The sequence below is a fragment of the Naegleria lovaniensis genome (assembly GCF_003324165.1).
Source record: "Naegleria lovaniensis strain ATCC 30569 chromosome Unknown tig037, whole genome shotgun sequence".
NCBI classification, from domain to species: Eukaryota; Heterolobosea; class Eutetramitea; order Acrasida; family Naegleriidae; genus Naegleria; species Naegleria lovaniensis.
The window spans coordinates 330008-348012 of record NW_025407859.1 but is presented as its reverse complement, the minus strand read 5'-3'; the positions used below and the strand labels follow the sequence as shown (position 1 = coordinate 348012).

The 18005-nt window shown below is 38.0% G+C and overlaps 10 protein-coding genes across 10 annotated transcripts; 7 read left to right on the top strand and 3 right to left on the bottom strand.

The window, feature by feature from the left end:
- Positions 1-56: 56 nt before the first annotated feature.
- C9374_009180 (uncharacterized protein) lies at positions 57-1394 on the top strand (the record flags this gene model as incomplete). Its single annotated transcript, XM_044699339.1, has 1 exon — positions 57-1394. The coding sequence occupies one exon, from the start codon at positions 57-59 to the stop codon at positions 1392-1394; it is 1338 nt and encodes a 445-aa protein (XP_044544926.1).
- A 60-nt stretch (positions 1395-1454) lies between these two features.
- On the bottom strand, positions 1455-2623 carry C9374_009179 (uncharacterized protein; the record flags this gene model as incomplete). Its single annotated transcript, XM_044699337.1, has 2 exons — positions 1455-1607; positions 1703-2623. 2 exons carry the CDS (start codon positions 2621-2623, stop codon positions 1455-1457), a joined length of 1074 nt encoding a protein of 357 aa, XP_044544925.1.
- Positions 2624-3008: 385 nt separating this feature from the next.
- Positions 3009-4193, top strand: C9374_009178 (uncharacterized protein; the record flags this gene model as incomplete). The annotated part of the gene is made up of 1 exon (XM_044699336.1): positions 3009-4193. The coding sequence occupies one exon, from the start codon at positions 3009-3011 to the stop codon at positions 4191-4193; it is 1185 nt and encodes a 394-aa protein (XP_044544924.1).
- A 147-nt stretch (positions 4194-4340) lies between these two features.
- C9374_009177 (uncharacterized protein) lies at positions 4341-4712 on the top strand (the record flags this gene model as incomplete). The annotated part of the gene is made up of 1 exon (XM_044699335.1): positions 4341-4712. The coding sequence occupies one exon, from the start codon at positions 4341-4343 to the stop codon at positions 4710-4712; it is 372 nt and encodes a 123-aa protein (XP_044544923.1).
- Positions 4713-4863: 151 nt separating this feature from the next.
- C9374_009176 (uncharacterized protein) lies at positions 4864-5976 on the bottom strand (the record flags this gene model as incomplete). The annotated part of the gene is made up of 1 exon (XM_044699334.1): positions 4864-5976. One exon carries the CDS (start codon positions 5974-5976, stop codon positions 4864-4866), a length of 1113 nt encoding a protein of 370 aa, XP_044544922.1.
- A 210-nt stretch (positions 5977-6186) lies between these two features.
- Positions 6187-8662, top strand: C9374_009175 (uncharacterized protein; the record flags this gene model as incomplete). The annotated part of the gene is made up of 2 exons (XM_044699333.1): positions 6187-6486; positions 6590-8662. The coding sequence occupies 2 exons, from the start codon at positions 6187-6189 to the stop codon at positions 8660-8662; spliced, it is 2373 nt and encodes a 790-aa protein (XP_044544921.1).
- A 100-nt stretch (positions 8663-8762) lies between these two features.
- C9374_009174 (uncharacterized protein) lies at positions 8763-9386 on the top strand (the record flags this gene model as incomplete). The annotated part of the gene is made up of 1 exon (XM_044699332.1): positions 8763-9386. The coding sequence occupies one exon, from the start codon at positions 8763-8765 to the stop codon at positions 9384-9386; it is 624 nt and encodes a 207-aa protein (XP_044544920.1).
- Positions 9387-10629: 1243 nt separating this feature from the next.
- C9374_009173 (uncharacterized protein) lies at positions 10630-12513 on the top strand (the record flags this gene model as incomplete). Its single annotated transcript, XM_044699331.1, has 1 exon — positions 10630-12513. The coding sequence occupies one exon, from the start codon at positions 10630-10632 to the stop codon at positions 12511-12513; it is 1884 nt and encodes a 627-aa protein (XP_044544919.1).
- Positions 12514-12804: 291 nt separating this feature from the next.
- On the top strand, positions 12805-14106 carry C9374_009172 (uncharacterized protein; the record flags this gene model as incomplete). The annotated part of the gene is made up of 1 exon (XM_044699330.1): positions 12805-14106. One exon carries the CDS (start codon positions 12805-12807, stop codon positions 14104-14106), a length of 1302 nt encoding a protein of 433 aa, XP_044544918.1.
- Positions 14107-14234: 128 nt separating this feature from the next.
- C9374_009171 (uncharacterized protein) lies at positions 14235-17396 on the bottom strand (the record flags this gene model as incomplete). The annotated part of the gene is made up of 1 exon (XM_044699329.1): positions 14235-17396. One exon carries the CDS (start codon positions 17394-17396, stop codon positions 14235-14237), a length of 3162 nt encoding a protein of 1053 aa, XP_044544917.1.
- Between the last annotated feature and the right edge of the window lie 609 nt (positions 17397-18005).

Sequence of the window (18005 nt, the reverse complement as noted above, 5' to 3'; positions counted from 1 at the left end):
AAAAATTGATTTCACTTCACCACAGTCAGACCCACACTTTGAAAGAAAACACAGACATGATCACGCAAGCAACTCTATCATCGGAATCGTCATCCTCACAACAACAAGAGGAGGATTCATTGATTGCCAGTGTTGAACAACAATTATCCAATTTAACGATCCATACTCACACTCTTTCCGAGCAGGAAGAACAACTCGTTGAGCTCTCTCAGAAACAATACTTGGCAAACAAATTTGAAGGTGCTTCTCCCAACGTCAAATGGAAAGCTATTTATCACGAACAAGTGCTTGAAGAATTTCCAACACGATACATTCCTCTGGAATATCTTGATGAGTACACTCCTGTGATCGAGGATAATTCACATCTCGTGCCACAACGTTCGCAAAGATGGCGTGAATTACGACAAAATCGATTGACAGCCTCTAACATTAGTCGAGCTTTGGGATTTTTCAATCCAAAGGCTGCAAAAAAACTTGGTCTTTCATTCTCTCAAAATTCAAACGAGTTAACCACAGGGGAAATGTACAAATCATTATTGAGTCGAGAAGAATTGAGAACACTGTTCAAGATGAGTGACGAAGATATTGAGAAATTAAAAAATCCAACATTGAGTGAGGAGTCCTATGATGAGATTGTGAAGAGAGTGTTTACAGAGTGGGGAAGTTTACACGAATTGAATTGTGTTAGCACATTGTTGGAGAGTGACTTGTTGGATAAGGATGTAACATTTTGTGAGACTGGTTTTTATGTCATTACAGAAAAGCGGCTATTGAAAGTCTTTACACAACAAGAATTGGAAGAATATCAATTGAGCTTTGAGAAGATACCTCCTTTGGGTGCTTCGCCTGATGGTCTTTTGAAGAAATTGAGCAATTCCAATGGTTCTAAGAATGATCCATCAGAGACATCCACAGAAGCAGAGGAATACTTTTCGTGTGTTGAAATCAAATGCCCCACTTGCTTTGTTCCAAAATATGTGAAAAAAGGAACACCCATCCCAGCTAAACCTACGTTTAGTTACATTTCCAAGAAACCACACGATGCTGTTCCCGTCTATTACTTGACTCAAATGTACACACAAATGATAGCAACAAACACTCGTCAATGTTATTATTGCAGCTGGACCGCTACAAAGGGCTGTCGTGTATTTAAGGTTGAATTTGACAAAAAGTATGCTCTCGAAATGTTGTTTTGGTTGAGCAAGTATTATCAAGTTGTAAAATACAAGGGAGTGGATATTGCAGACGATTACTTTATCACGTCTGAGAGATATTTGAAATTCTTGGACTGGAGTTTACAAATTGTGAGCAGCATTCCAATGGAGATGGAGATTCCAAAGAGTAAGGTCCATGAAGGACAAGACCCAGAGAGGAAACATATGTTTAACAATTAATGATGTGAGTGTAGTAAATATTGAAATGAGACTAGTACTATAATCCAAACCCTCTCTGTACTACTCTTTTACTTGTTCTAACTTTTCCTTAATGTGACTCAGGGCACTTTCCAAATGATCGTGTTGGATGAGAATGTAATCAGTAACAAACGTGGAAAAGTAAATTACTGCCAACTTGTCAGAATGGCTCAGTAAACTTCCAGTGAGCTTGGACTATTAAAATAATGTTGAACAAAGACGGTCATAATTAAGAAAGAGGAGTCACCCATATGATCATGTGTGTCAAATACCAAAACGCAACAACATACCACTACACCAATTTGTGCCTCATCAAAACCCAATCCTTCACTCGTATGAATCATGACTGGTACAAATTGAAGTTGTTCTGCACTCTCCGTAACAGCAGTACTTTCAATTTCATCCTCTCCAAGTGACAACATTTCAAACACTTGTTCATTTCCCACAATAATGTTTTCGTCCTCAAAAGAAGCCAAAGCAAAGAAATCTCCAATATTCTTGTACTCAAACCACAGAGTGTTTAGCAAATCCTTGATGTGAAATTGATATTGCTTGCTTGAAAGTCTGCACATGAATAATTTAGTATCTAGCGTGGTCAATTCGTCTGCCTCAGCATCATAGCTGTCATCATTTTCAGATGGCTTTTTTCTTAAAAACATTGAAGGTGGTACAAGTTCTTCTTCCTTCACTGATTGGTCGCTATTTTCAACTTTTTTCTGAATTAATTCAACAGCTTTTTCAAAATTCTCCTCCTCTACCAAGAGCAAATCATGGCTCCATAAACTGTGGTAGAAAATTGAAATGTTATTGCTTGACAAAATGCTTGCATAACGATAGATGGATCTTGCTGTTGATTTCTCCAATAGTGCTTTTGAGCTGTTATTTGCATAATCCGATGCATTCTCATGGTTAACTACGGATTTTATCAAAATTCCTCTCCATGTTGAGCCTTGTTCAAGCATGATGGCATCCATATTTAATTGATATGACTGAATGATTTCCTTATATCGTTTTACTTCTTCAAGACTGCTCTCATCCAATATGATGGATATTTCATCAGCAGTTTCAATGAAACTAATAAATCTATCGGGAGAGTCCAACTTGACGAAAAGCGTTTTCAACAAGGCTTTGCTGTAGAAATGGAATTGTTTCCTCTGAATAGAAATTAGAAACAAATTCATTGGAAGAATTTTGAATGTGTCCACAGTCATGATGTGTCTGAATTCAATTGTGGTTGTACGACGTGTATGATTTATTTGCTGCGGCAGCAATGATGACAATGAATGATGATGGCTGAATTCCGAGGAACGGAAACAAATGACTACACGTTTTTTTTGAAATTGTTTCCAATCATGAAAACATCGTTGTGGTGGTGCGCCTTACGGCTTGATAGTTACATACTGTGTACTATTGCCACGCATCGATAGTGGATTTCACTGTTTCCTTGTCTGCTCGGTTCTATCAATGCGTGGCAAAACTGCTGGCTTGCAAAATGTAAATTTAAAACTTTAAAAAAATCCGAGCGTTATTGTCCCACGGAACAAAGTTCATTTGTTAATTTAAATTTATGTGTTGTTGTTGTTGATAATTTCGGTCATGTCTCAATATTTGTATGATTTGTTCTCTTGGTTGATGAGCAAAATTTCGGGATTGCTTCCCTTTAAACTTGCCGTGAATCCGAGCGAAAAAGTGATCAGGGAACAGTTACGAACCCATTCTGTGGCGACCAATAACCAACCATTACAAGATTTGATTGTAGATATTATTTCTCATTTGCCATCATTGGACGAATTTGGAGAACATCATGATCAGGAAGCACATCATCATCAACATCATCCTAACGTGATGGAAATGATTCCTCATCTATTTGAAGGAACCTTTAAAGAAGCTGTTGACTTTTGTAAAAACAATGATCAATTATTATTTGTATATTTACACTCACCCGGACATGATGATAGCTATGAATTTATTCAGCATGTTTTTTGTCGAAAGGAGTTCATTGAATTTGTAAATGCTAATTTTGTAGTTTTCGCGAGCTCTATCAAATCCTCAGAAGGCTTTGCAGTTTCTAATCAAATTCAAGCAACTTCATTTCCTTTCCTTGCCATATTAATGGGAAGCAAAGTATACTGGAAAATGGATGGACTCTCTGAATTGATGACTTCTTCACAACAAAGTGGCATTCATCTCATTGACGCTTTACTTACACAATTAATTAGCGAGCATGAACGATTGGATGCTCAATTAGTCATTCAACGAAATGAAAAACAAATGAGAGAATTCGAACGAAGAGCAAGAGAAGAGCAAGATAGAGCTTATGAGGAATCTTTAAGAATAGACAGAGAAAAAGAAGAAAAAAGGCTTCAAATTGAACGCGAAAAAGAGAGAGCTCTTAATCAATTCAAACTCAAGCTCTTCGAAAACGAGACAAAGCGAAATGAAATCAGACAGAACTTGGTTTTTTATAGCAATGAGCCAAATTATAAGAATATCAAGCTTAAATTGCCCAACGGAACAGAAACACAAAACAAATTTTCACTACACTTAACTTTTGGAGATCTACATAGATTTATTCATGCATATTCAGGCTCATGGCAACCTTCAAGGTTTAGCAAGCTTGAAACTGACTATGAATTGACCCTTAACTCTTTCCCAAAACGACAAATTCCGTTCGATGACTCACAATCTCTTGCTTCCATCGAAGGAAAAGCGTTATTGATCTATGTAAGAGAGTCAGAGCATGACGAGGATGAACAATTTGCTCTTCAACACTCTTTGTAAATGTTTGCACGTGCAATCATTAACAATTCCAAAAAGAAATAAATTATTTTAATATTTTCAGTCGACGAACCTTCTATTTTGCAACAAGAAGGTTTGCCACAAGGTCGACCTTCATGTGATGTTTGCAGAAACCATTTTTAAAAAAAAATGTCATCAAGTGCAGACTCCACGCCCACCAGTAATGATCAACAGGAAACGGAAAGCAACTCAACAACAGAAACACCCACAACAGACGAAGGCGGTGAAAGAAAGATCACTCTTCTTTTCCAAGCTGTGGGTAACGCTCCGATTTTGAAAAAGAAGAAATTCAAGATCAATGCTTCTAGCTCTTTCAATGAAGTGATATATTTTCTTCGGGATAAACTGTTACGAATCAACAATCCAAACCAAAGCCTATTTTTATATTGTGGACAGGCGTTTTGTCCAAATCCTGATGATTTTGTTGGAGATTTATATGATCATTTTAATACGAATAACATGTTAGTGATCAATTATTCTTTGAAAATTGCTTGGGGATAATTGCTATAGTTTTTCCATTCCAATGCAATTACATCACCAATAGTATGACGATTAGCACATGTCATTCACAAGTAGCAATGTCATTTGTTGCATCATGGATATCAATGATGAGCAAGTAAAATGTAAATACATTTCGATTTTAATTTGATAATTAGAGAACAATATTATCATGGCTCACAGATTCAATTTTCAAGTATAGAGCATTTCTTTCGTGTGTGCTATTCACACAGGTCTTTACATTTTCAAGCCATGAAGCAATGCAGCTGTCGAATACAGAACGATTTTCTTCGTACAACTCGGTTGGAATTACAAATTGCAAAATATATGGATCATCCACCAATAGTGAGGAGTGCAAGGAATACCGTTGAAGATTTAAATGATTCAAGCAATGATTTGCCACAAAGTCCGTTTTGTCACTCAACGTGTTAAAGCGAGAGCCATAAAAGAGAATAATTGGATAGTTCAGTAGCAGAGCATTCATCATGGTAGCATCAAACGGAATGAATGAAAGTATGTTGCTTTCAAAGGATTCCTTCAGGAATTTTAAATCAACACTTGTTGAACCTTGAGGGTTTTGTGACTGATGGTCACAATTGCCAAATACTCGTAGACAAATTTCCTTAAATATTTGTTTCGAGAATGCATCAATGTCATTCAACCGATGAGATGACTCTATACATGGAACAGGTGTATTTTCGGCTTCTAAGCAGTCAATATTGACAAACAATCGTTTCTCTATCGGCATTAGTCTTTCGTGTGAAATTATTTGTTCAGCTCTGGTTCGTAATTGCTTCTCATTAATCAAATAGGTGAATGTCATCTCTTCCCAATTCCCTCCCAACAATGTCACAAACTCAATTTTCATCAATCCTAGTCGTGTCGTATGATCTAATGATTGTTGATTCCATTCTTTTGAAAAATCAACTAATAATTGACATAATTTTTCTTCCTTTGCAAACATCATGTAATCCAACAAGACACATTGCCTCAAGCCTAGGGACAAGAAATATAAATCATAAATAAATCGAAGAGAATGTTGTTGGGATGTAGAACTAGCCGGCCGAAACAATTGTTTGAAAAGAGTACAATGTTGAATATCATGAATATATTTCATTCGATCGATTCGCACGGATGGATTTGGTGGTGTTGAATTTAATGATTTGATTGTTGTTGTTGCGCTCGTGAATGAATGGTGTTGAGTTGCCCTGTGAAGACATGACAAAAACTCGATAAATGTTTCCGGTTGACGATCAGATTGTATCATTTTTCTTTTTCAATCGAACCATGATAAATTTCCGATTCACATTTTTCTGTATTTCCTAAATATTCGTTATTCAAAAAGAAGTAACTTTTCATTGTTCAATTCCTTCCTAACTATAATAATGCTGAATTTAATTTAAATATTGAAATTTAATTCAAAAACCTTCAAAAAAAACAACACAAAATTGTTGAAGTGAAAAATTTGAAAAAAAAAATGAGAGGTTTCACACAGTCGCAACAAGAATCCTATGCCGAGCATCAGCTTGACCAAGCAAACAAAGGAAAGATGGGTATCGGTTTTAAAAAGGCCAGTAGCACTACTTCATCTTCGTCCTCGATGCCTCACGGAAAGCACACAATTTTGAATCCAGTGAGTTCTCAGACTTTCCGTGTCCTTCCTTCCAAAACTCAACAACAGGAAAAGTTGAAAAAGTTGTATCCGGCAATTTATGACTTTTTGGTGTATTGTGAATTGGATCAAGTTGCTAAAGTATTTGCAAAGGAAACGCAAATGGTAAGTTTGATTTTTGTAAATATCCACATTCCGATGACATGATCATTCAATGGATGAACATGAAACCATGAATTTTTCATGTTCACTAATTTCATTATATCAGGAAAACTTTACTGAATTGACCATTCCAAAAGTTAAAGAAGTCTATGAAACCTATTTTGCAAATTATGGAATTGATTTTTATGGAGATTACAATTTAGGAGCTGCATTGAAGGCTGCTAAATCTTCAAATACTCACAACAACATGGTTTATCAAAATAATCATGCAATGACTGATGAAGAAGTTCCAGCAGTTGCTAAGAGTGAAAAGAAGTCATCCTCTGATTCTTCTTCACCAAAGAAAAAGTTCAGAAAAACCAAATCTTCTTCATCCTCTTCTTCGGACTCAGACAGTGATGAGGAAATGAAAGATGCCTCTCCAAAAGCTGTCGAAAAGAAGGATGAATCCTCTAGCAGTAGTAGTAGTAGCAGTTCTGATAGCGATAAGAAGACTTCTACAAAACCAGCAATCACAAGAACCAACACAGAAAACCTCAAACCCGCCTCTAAACCTGCTTCAGCCACGAAAGAGTCATCCTCGGATAGTTCCGATAGTTCAAGCGAAGATGACAAGATGAAAGCTAATCAAAACAAAGTCACCACTTCACAACCATCAAAGAAACCAGCTAGTAGCTCTTCTTCCTCGTCCTCTTCGGATGACTCTGATAGTAATCAAAAGAAGAAGAAACAAGTCACTCCTCAGCCAGCAACCACCACTAAATCTAATCTTGCTTCAACCAAGAAAGCAGCAAGCTCGTCCGATGATAGTTCTGATAGTTCGAGTGAAGATGAAAAGAAATCAACCACAACAACAACAGCAACCTCAAAACCATCAACTGCTTTGAAGTCTACACCAGCAGTGGTAGCAACCTCAAAGAAATCTTCCTCAGACGATTCTTCAAGTTCAGATGACAGTAGCGAAGATGAAAAGAAGAAGCCAACTACGATCGCTAAACCAGCAGCTACTGCAGTATCCACAACAACTTCAAAGAAGGTTGAATCTTCCTCTGACAGTTCCGATAGTTCGAGCTCTTCTGAGGATGAAAAGAAACCTGCTACAACCTCCAAGCCCACAACAACAACCACATCAGTGAAAGCAATTCCAGCAACTAAAAAGCAAGACTCTTCATCATCAGAGGATAGTAGTAGCTCGTCGAGCGATGATGAAGCGAAGTCTGTGGCTGCAGTAGTGAAATCAACCCCAACTACCACGACATCCAATGGCACTGCTGCTTCTTCAGATTCTGATAGTTCCGATAGTTCGAGTGCTTCTGAGGAAGAAGAAAAGAAACCAAAACCAACTCCAGTTGTGCTTAAAAAGCAAACAGCACCATATGCTGATTCTTCATCCAGTGATAGTTCAAGTGAGGACGAAAAGAAGCCTGTCGTTAAGCCTACACCATCACCATCGAGCGTTGTCGCCTCCAAGAAGAAGGCTAGCTCAAGTGATGACTCTTCTGATAGCAGTAGTAGCTCTTCAGATGACGAAAAGACAACCAAGCCAGTTCAGAAAACCACACCTGCTGTTTCCAATGCCGGTAAGAAATCATCCTCTTCTTCTTCTTCTTCTGAGGATTCATCAGACAGCTCAGATGACGAGAATACAAAGAAAGCTGCAACCACCACTCAGCCTGCCAAAGCACAGCCTGCCTCGAAACCTGAGACTGTAGCATTATCAACGAAGAAGAAGGATGCATCCTCCTCAGATGACTCTGATAGCAGTAGTAGCTCTAGTGACGACAAGAACTCTGGTTCTATGATGAAGGATGAAGACGAGGAAGATGATTCATCGGATTTGAAGAGAAAGAGAAATGATGAAGAACGTTCATCCACTGCACCCATGCTGAAAAAGACCAAAATTCAAAACAACGATGATGACAATCACTACAATAATGGATCACAAAGTAAGGGAGTTCCATTCCAACGAGTGAAGAGAGACGGTGTTAAATTTGCTGATGAAAGACTTGCTCAAAGAGCTTACAATTTTGGAGCTCATGGTGAAAAAGCCTTAAAAGATTTAGCTCCAACCAGAGGTAAAGATTTTAGAGCTGCCAAGACCAAGAAGAAGAGATCTTACAGAGGTGGACCTATTGATATTCATGCTGTGAGAAGTATCAAATTCAACAATAACAAGTAAATTATTCATTCTCGAGAAGGCAACAATGTATTTTTCATCAGAGGTACCTGGATTTCCATTCAATCGCTAGTATGGTTCAGTTTAGGACCTCCCCAAAAAAATGTCATTTCACAATTTTAACAGCACAACGTGTCTGTTGCTCGTCATCTTTGCAGCAACTTTGACACTTTTTACTGTGGAAACATTTTCACAATCACCATCGGGAACACAACACAATCATGAACCCAGTTTAAAGAAGAAAAAGAATTTCAATGATCATCCAAGTTTTGAATTTGATCCTCATCCATTCCGATATGTTTTTCCCGATTTTTTTGAATGTGATTCCAACGTTACCTCCATTCGAACCTTTCTCGTGGTGTTAACAGGAAAAACCAAAGACAAACAAGAGAAGAGACAACTCATTGAAAAACAAAAATCAAAATTTTCAACCATGTTAGTGAGTAGCATTGAGGAATTGCGAGAACAGCCACATCGAGTGAAGGAGCATGAAGAACAATTTAACAAATTAGTAGATTTGATTTTTAATGTGGATTTAACACCTGCCAAAGTATGTCAATACGTCTATGACACAGTATTTGAATATGACATGAAGAAATTGGGAAAAACAGTGGTGCATTCGAAGGAAGAATATGAGCGAGTGGTGAAAGAGAAGCAACGAGAGAGGGAACAGCGAGGGAAGAGCGCTCAAGAAGGTAAATCAAATAAAGAGAAGAATGAACTGTAGAAACAAGCAACAATTTTTTTCAACAGCTCTGTCCCAGCAAAGAAACGTATGCGGCGGGCTCAAATAAAAATAAAAATTGTTGCTGGGGAGCAGTGGGAATCGAACCCACGGCCTCCTGCACCCAAAGCAGGAATCATACCACTAGACCATGCTCCCATTCGATAATGAATTATATCCATCTAACAAAAATGTTTTCTTTCCTTTTCTTTTGCAGTCGCGTCTGTAAATTCACTGCTTTCAACTAGTACCCCTGTCCGTGAGTCGAAGAAAAGATTCAGTCAGTTTTGCGATAGTAAATTTGAAGCCGCCGCCCCGAAGTGGCCGGTCGCAGTTGGTCAACCGTCTTACAACAAAAAAAAAGCCATAACGCTGTAGTACCTGCTGCTCTTGCTCTCACAAATATCGATCGGAACCTTTAACTCAAAATTAGTTTGCTTCGATGTAAGGTAATCTGCACTGAAACAACAATTTCAACATGTTATAGATGGATTTGTACAAAATAATAATCACAACCGAAGCTGCCACCTGATGATCATTTTTTGAGAAGCACTGTGATGGCTGATCGTATGAAAAGAATATGTAAACCGTTTTGAACGAGTAAAATTAAAGATTATTGCATCTCAAATCTCTTTTATTATTCAAATCGTTTGGTTGAAAAGTGCGCATTGAAATAGTGTTTTGAGCGGGAGAAGTAAGTGTGGATTCATTTTTTTTCATTCGTTGAAACTAAAAAAACCAATTTAGGGCCTTTTTACTGGTTGACCAACTGCGACTCAACCAAAGCGTAGCGTTGGCACAAGTTGCGGCAAGTAAAACTGACTGAATCTTTTCTTCGACTCGCAGACAGGGTACTTTCAACTACAGTTGTGTGAAAAAATTTTTCTGAATTACGTCAATAAATTGGCCCTTTTTAAATATATTTAATCCTTGAACGCTCGAACGTCAGCGAGAAATGTCCATTGCCGATCTGAATTACGCATCTCAGTGTTCCCAAATCAAAGGATCTCTACATTTTGAGACAGTTGGAACGCTAAAACAAATGTCCGTTTGCGCCACCTGGAAGGAACAAGCACATTAACTTGGCCTAAAGCGCACATTTTTTTTAAGTTTGGCATGTGAGGAAATTTAACAACTTGGAAATCTCCGGAGCTGAATAACCTAAACTTTTGTGATTTAAGGACATTATGAATGCATGATGTCATATCTCATCCAAAAAACTAACGCCACTACTCTGTACACCAAAATGAATAATATCAGAATTACTGAATCCAACCAACACGAAGCGAGCAGCAATAAAGAACTGCAACAGGACTATGCATCACTGAAAGCTTTCATTCATGCAAAAGATGTCTATCATCAACAGCTGTCCAATGACGTAAAACGAGATATTCGACATCTCATTACAAAATTGTATCGTCACTTTTCCAACCTCGATGCATACACTTCTACACTTCAACAACTTACTCGTAAACACTTGGCTCTTCATTTCACATGGAACACATTCATCAAGGCAATCCAACAAGAGAATGCAAATCTCACTGCAAATGAAATTGAAACTCTTGGTCGACTCTTCCTTCAACATGGTATCATGGCTCCTTCCATGAAAAAGAAACAGCATGCATTGTCACAACATGAGAAGAATTCCTCTCAATGGGTTCAATCGTTGAAAGAACAAGAAACTCCTCTTCGATTTTTGCAACCCTTTCTTCCACGAATGATTCTATTGGGAGGTGGAGATTGTGGTATTGGATGTGCTAAAAATCTTTCTCAATACTTTTCACTCATCATGATTGATCGCAGTGACACTTACTATGTGAAACCTGCCATGGCTTTTATTTTGGAAGACGCTCAAAAGTATTTGAAACGAGTGTGTTTGCCCATAAAAGATATTATGGAAGATTGTGGAATTTTCATCCAAGGAGAAGTACAACAAGTCACTGAACAGGGAGTTTACTTGACAATCATGCAAAAGGATCATCACTCGGAATGGGATCATCTCTTTGATGAACCACCCAACAAGAATGAAATTGTCTTGTCAAGTGACAACACGATGAAATTAGAGTCTGTGTCTGTGGAAAATTGTCATTATTTAACCTATGATTATTTGGTGGTTGCGACAGGAACTTGTCTTTCTAAAAACACAGCTCTTCCCAAAATGCTTTCTCAAGAAAGTACACGCTCTCCCAACAATCATCCTCAAGATGGAGAGGACATTCAACAGCAAGGTATGACCTGTGTTGAGAATCAAATCTCATTCATTGATGCCTATTCTCCAACCGATATTGTTCATGCCACTCAAATTCTAAACCAATTGACCAATTCTGAAAAAACAGTTCTTCTCGTAGGTGGAGGTTATATTGGAGTTGAATTTGCATGCGCCCTCTCACAGTCGTATCCTCATCTTCAATTTATTCTTGTACAGCGATCACACATGTTGATGAGACCATTCACTCGAGCTCATGAATTCGTATCACGAAAAATTGAAAGCAAATTTCAAAAGAATTTGAAAGTATTATTGAACAGTCAAGTGATTGGACAGAGTCAACCAAAAACATTGATCATTGAGACTCGTCGACAAGCACATGACACGAGTAGTGTTCAACAACAAGAAATTACGTGTTCTCTATGTTTTATGTGTTGTGGATTTAAACCAAATTCAGAAATGATGAAACCAAACTTTTCTCATGCCTTGAATTCCAATGGTTACATTCAAGTGAATTCACATTTTCAAGTATTAAGGTCGAGCCATGCGCATTGTGCATTGTATTACCAAAATATATTTGCATTGGGTGATGTCAACACTTTGGATCAAGACAAGTTATTGATTCATGGCCTCCGACAAGTAGAAGTATTTACACAGATTGCGAAACAAGTCTTGTTGAGGAATTTATTGAGAACTTCAAAGAAGAAGAAGGAGGAGGAGGTTGATGATGAACAACAATTAGTAGACACCACCGAGGACCTTCCTTCCTACATGGAAAATACTCCTCATAAAATCATTTTGATGAGTTCCAAGTTGGGATTTATGATGCGAGGGGAGAAGGTCTTGTTTTCTTCTTCTCTCTTGCCCAAAATGAAACACTTTCTTCAGAAGAAGGTGATTAAAGAATACAAGAAGAAGAAGTAAATAAATGTTCTATTGAATCGGATCCGATTGTTACATGACACTATTTATTGGATTTCATTCTCTCATGAAGTGTTTGTTTATCATCAAGGAGATGATCATCTCTGAGGTGTGTTTCATCTCTCTCAAGATTTGAACTTGAAACCGGCAACGGTTAAAAAAAATTGTAAATAATCAATTTGGGATTCTGGTTTCATCAAGCCTTATTGGACCGAGTCGTTGTTATTGATGGTACTGGTCCGAGCTATTATTCATAATTGAAAGAATTATTATTGTATACAACATACTTCTGTAATGACAAAACATTCCCTAGCTTCCAATCGCTCTACAACCTTGTCAGATGCTTTGAATATTTCGGGAATTTCAGAGCATGCGTTTGGAGAGGACAGGAAGAACCCGCTGAAACGACCTCAATCAGCGCTCTCCACAGGAAGGTCAAAAAGGGCGTGCGATAATTTAGAAGATGACATGTTGTCTATAAAGTCGCTCCATAGCCCAGCGAGACCTGGATCTGCACTTCCTCAAAAATCATCCCGAACCCCCGCAGAAAAAGATCTCTTACACGTTACGAATAGAATTGATACTGATTTGCTCAGCGAGCCGATTAGTTCGAGGTCATCTCATAGAAGTATTCATTCGTCCATGTCAGTTCGTCATGAAAACGACGAACCAAAATCATACATTTATACAATTGCTAAAAAAGCTCCCATAGTGGAGCGACCTGGATCTGCACCCTTATTTAAAAAAGGAAGAGGTGATCTTCGTTCTAAAACACCGTCAGAACATTATAATGAAAGCTTTAACTCGATGGTTAAAAAAGATGAGTCAAATCAAGCAATAAGCAACCCTTGGCACCAAATGCTATCAGCAGAAAACAATCGACCACTGATTCAAACAGTGCTTCATAACTATGCTAGCTCAAGGCCCTCATCATCGGCAAGTCATACAAGCGAAAAACAAAAAACAGATTTCATTAAGAAAAATATGGATGCAATTCATGAAATTGCATTAACTAAGAGTCCAAAAAACAATATCACATCGAGACCTCGCTCCTTTATTCTAGATCACTCGAATGGAGGAGAATCATCCTACTATGACAATCCCTCCATTCCTTTTGAACATGAGGAACTTCGAAAGTCACACTCTTCACTACTCCGAAAATATTCTAAGCGGCAAGGATTACCTAGGAATGTAAACTCTAGAACTGTTTTCAATCCAAACAGTAGTTCCTCGAATGAAATGTCCTTTAAAAATCGTCCACAATCAGCCATGTCACAAATTCGATATACCACTACTCCCCGCCATGTGGAGGTAGTAACAGAGGCCACTGGCTTAATGCGACCTAGATCCGCTTTGAACACAAAATACTCTAAAAAACAAAAGGCTAAACTTTCGGCAAGACCTACCACAGAAGAACCTTTCAAGAAGGCAGCTTTCCTAAATGTTCAGGGGTTTAGCATTAATTCAACAAAAATTGTACATGAAGGTCATTATGAAGAACAAAGAAAATTGCAAAGAGGAGCTCCAAAGCCAACACCACCTGATCATTGTGTCGTGTTGGCAAAACATAACTCTAGGTTTTCCATTGAGCATTAAATTATTGCACGTTCACTCCATGATACCACAAACACTCTCGTAACTTTAACAATCTAAGTGAATGAAAAAATATGAAACTTCATTATCTCTACATTTCTATATTACTAGATATCACGTCTCTGAGTGGTTTAGACAGTTTCCATAACGATCTCTGCTTGTTCTAAATAGTCCTTCATGATTTTAATCCTTTGACGGACACTACTCGACAGATTCAATGATTGTTCTTTTACAGCCAATTGCTCGTTGATGCTATCAATCAGTGCAGCTCTAAAATCGAACATGGATTCCGTGGCTTGATGAAGATAAAATTTGGTATTGCTTGTCATTTGTTTGTAGGCCTTGAACAATATTTCAAAATCGCTCTCATTTCTTGCCGCACGAATCAACAGCTCCAAAGTGTTGAGATCTGGACGGATGGAGAAGCTTTTTGTTGATACTATCTCGTGATAGAAATTCCAAGCAGAGTCTTGACTTTCTGTTGTCAATATACATTGGAGAGCTACGTTAAAGCTCCGCACATCAAGCTTGTTATTTCCCGCTGATAATAATTCAAATAATGAACGAACTTTTCCGCTTCCACCTTCTTTTTGAACGAGCAAGAGCATCAAATGAGCCGCTTGTTCAAAAATACGACATTTCAGATCCGCAAACAAGTCCACAAGTATTTCCACAAATGTTTGAGCAGCCTTCAGACCTAAATTTTGTTTCTGAGCATTCATCAATAGAAAGCAAGCATGTCTGTTCATGTGGTGATTTCTGGAATGCATGTGCACTTTTGTTTGAAATTGTTGGAAATTAATCTTTGCTAGCACATTCTTCAAAATGACAAGTCCAAGGCCATGGTCCATCTCTTTGGTAAAGAGAGCATCTCTTATATGGTCTAACTTTCCCTCTTCCCTTTGTTCCACATATTGAGTTACAAATGACTCATCTGGATGAAGAATATGAAGTAAATCAAACGCATCCATGTATCCCACCATTCGTTGAATCATATGACTAAAGGTTCGAATGGTTGGTGTAATTCCCTTGTCCAAGAGCTGCAATATTACTCGAGCTGCCTTATTCCAATCCTGAAATCGAGTATAAAAGAGAACTAAATGTTCGTACACTTTTGGTGTATACTCATCTCGATGTCTATCTACGACTTTTAATACGTCTAACAATTGTTTTTCATCTTCTGTTCTAGCAGCATAATAGAACACTATGGATCCAATTAAATGGTCTTCCATATTAATACCATCTTGTTTCATGTGTTGCATGATTAATGGCAGACAATCTTGTCCTACAAGAATCATACCCTCAATTAATACCTTATAGGTCACAACAGTTGGACGAATGGAAAGTTCTTTCATCCTTTTAAACGTGTCCAAAGCAGAGTCAAATTGGCGATTGGAGCACAGGTGCTTGATGATTGTAGTAAATGTGATAGCATTTAAAAAACCAGCATATTTTCCATCCTCGTTAAAGTCATCCACTAGGATTTGGAAATATTTGAGCATGGTTGGTAATTTGTTTGTTAAACCATAAATGTTAATCAAGGTATTCAACGTGATACCATCAAATTCTACTTTTTCGTCGTTCAATAACTGCAAAGCTCTTTCAATGCATGTTTGGATGTAATCGTCTGTGTAATTACTTTTCAAGTTGGGAAGACACATGGTTGCGATTGTTTTCAGCAACACATTTCCCGTTGCAGCTGTAATTTTCTTCATTTGCGTTGCAAGAGCCAAGGCTTTTTCAAAATCGCCCATAATGGAATAGGCATTAATTAATGCATGATGGAAATAGTATTTTTCAGAGTTTGTTGTGGAATGGAGAAGCGCGCTTTCATAAATTTCTAAACATTTCTTTTCGTTTCTAGTGTGTGAAAAAATAACAAGCAAGCAATAATACATTTCAGCACTCAACGAGATATTGTTTGCTAGCAATTGCTCATATACGTATTCAGCTTCTCTTGAGCTGGAAATGTCAAAGGCAGATTCCTGAGTCAGACGAGCATATAAATATAAAAACCTTACGGACACGTAGGCAAATGTTCCTGCGTTGGCTACATCTCCATGCAAGTTCCAAAAGTGTGAAACAAAATTCAAATAGAGCGAAAAGTAATGATGCAAAGGTTGTAACGGGTGGAGAGGTGTTACCTCGAAATGTTCCACAAAGCTTACAATAAAATTGCCGCTCAAGCTTCGAATGAACGCTTGATCCACAGTTGGGTCTGCTTTGGCCATGTCGAAAAACTCCACAGCTAGAATCGAAAGCCTCGCTGCAGTATTAATTAGTGCAACCGAACGCGAGACATGAGTCAATAACGAATGAATAGTGACGAATAAAGGAGCTCCCTTAAGTATTGCTTTGCTTCTCTTCAGTAGGTTGAAATGTATTGTCATGTTGTCTGCATAAATTTCGTATAAATAATCTAGTTGGTCCATTTCAATGAGCACGGACGTAAGCGTGTTATACAATGTACATATAGATGTTGGATGAGACATGTATTTATGAATCAAGGGTTTTAGCTGGTTCTCAAAGTACTTTTTCAGGCCATAAAAATCTGAAGAATGTTTAAACATTTTGACTCGTAATGCCAAAATAAAAACAAAAACATCTACATTATTATAATGCACAAAATTATAGCTATTGGCAATGATTAGATCAATACACTTCGAGCACGTAGTAAACATTTCTTTAGTGTTAAATCCGTGATAATATTCTTTGTGCTTGGCAATACTATTTCCTTTTCTCTCAATACTCAATGCCACGTCCCGTATATACCGTGCGGAAATGATTGGATGCTTGCTGCTCTTGGTTGCAATATCCAGTAGAGGAGGTATATATTGAATTTGATTGACACGAATGAGTGCATCAAATATATCCGCCTTATTTTCTAAAGGTTGTTTTTGAAACGCTTTTTCAACACGCGCTAAAACATGCTCGTCAATGGTGGTGGGTGGCAAGCGCATAACTTGTTGTACGCTCATTCCAGGAAACAATAATTCGACGTAGCCAAGAAGGTGCTTGGGTATGACGCTGGTTGCTGATGATTTTTGCTGTGTGGTTGTGTGGTTTTCTGATGCTTGAATGTTTTGTTTAGGAATGTTGTTTGAATTTGGGAATAGGCTTTGATGATACCACGCTACTGACGAGAAAGAAGGAGTCGATAATGAACCATTATTCATGATTTTAGGTATCAGTACCGATGATGATTCTGAAAGAAGGTTCAACCTCGGAGAGTGGTTCGTCTTGATGGCGTGGTGATTCTTTCCCAACACATCCAAAAATTTTCGTTTCCACATTTTTTTTGATAGGACATCCAAGCTAATCTACGAGAAGTGAAAACAAACAAAATAGGTACTTTGAGAACCAAGATACGTATTTGCTCTCACATGGTTTTTGTAACTGCTTAAATTTGAGCGAACAGCTCTTTACGAAATTAAGAGTGACACACAGTGGTTAACCCGAGCCAAAATACTCCAGCGAGTTTGTTGGCGAGTTGGCGAGGGTCAACGTTTCTTGATGCATCATTTGAGTGCTTTTGTTTATGTACTTTATTGCACAACAACTCTTGCCTCAATTCCAACCGAGAGAGTGTATGCCTTGTAAAGCTTTAGGCAGATCCGCCCGGAATTGCATAACGATTTTTGGCAAAATACAAATAGTACATGCAGAACATTTGCAACTCGTGAGAACAACAATATTTGGATGAAACATGATAATAAGGGACTGATAAATGGCAGCAACAACAACAACCGATGAAACTTGAAAATAAGGTACTACTCAATAACGAGCCATGAGGGGCAGAAGTATGGAACGGATCACGATTACGAGCGGGTGGGTGATGAATACAGTGATACTTCTTCTGATGAAGAGTCAGATGAGTCCTAGGAAATGGCATCATTGGTTCG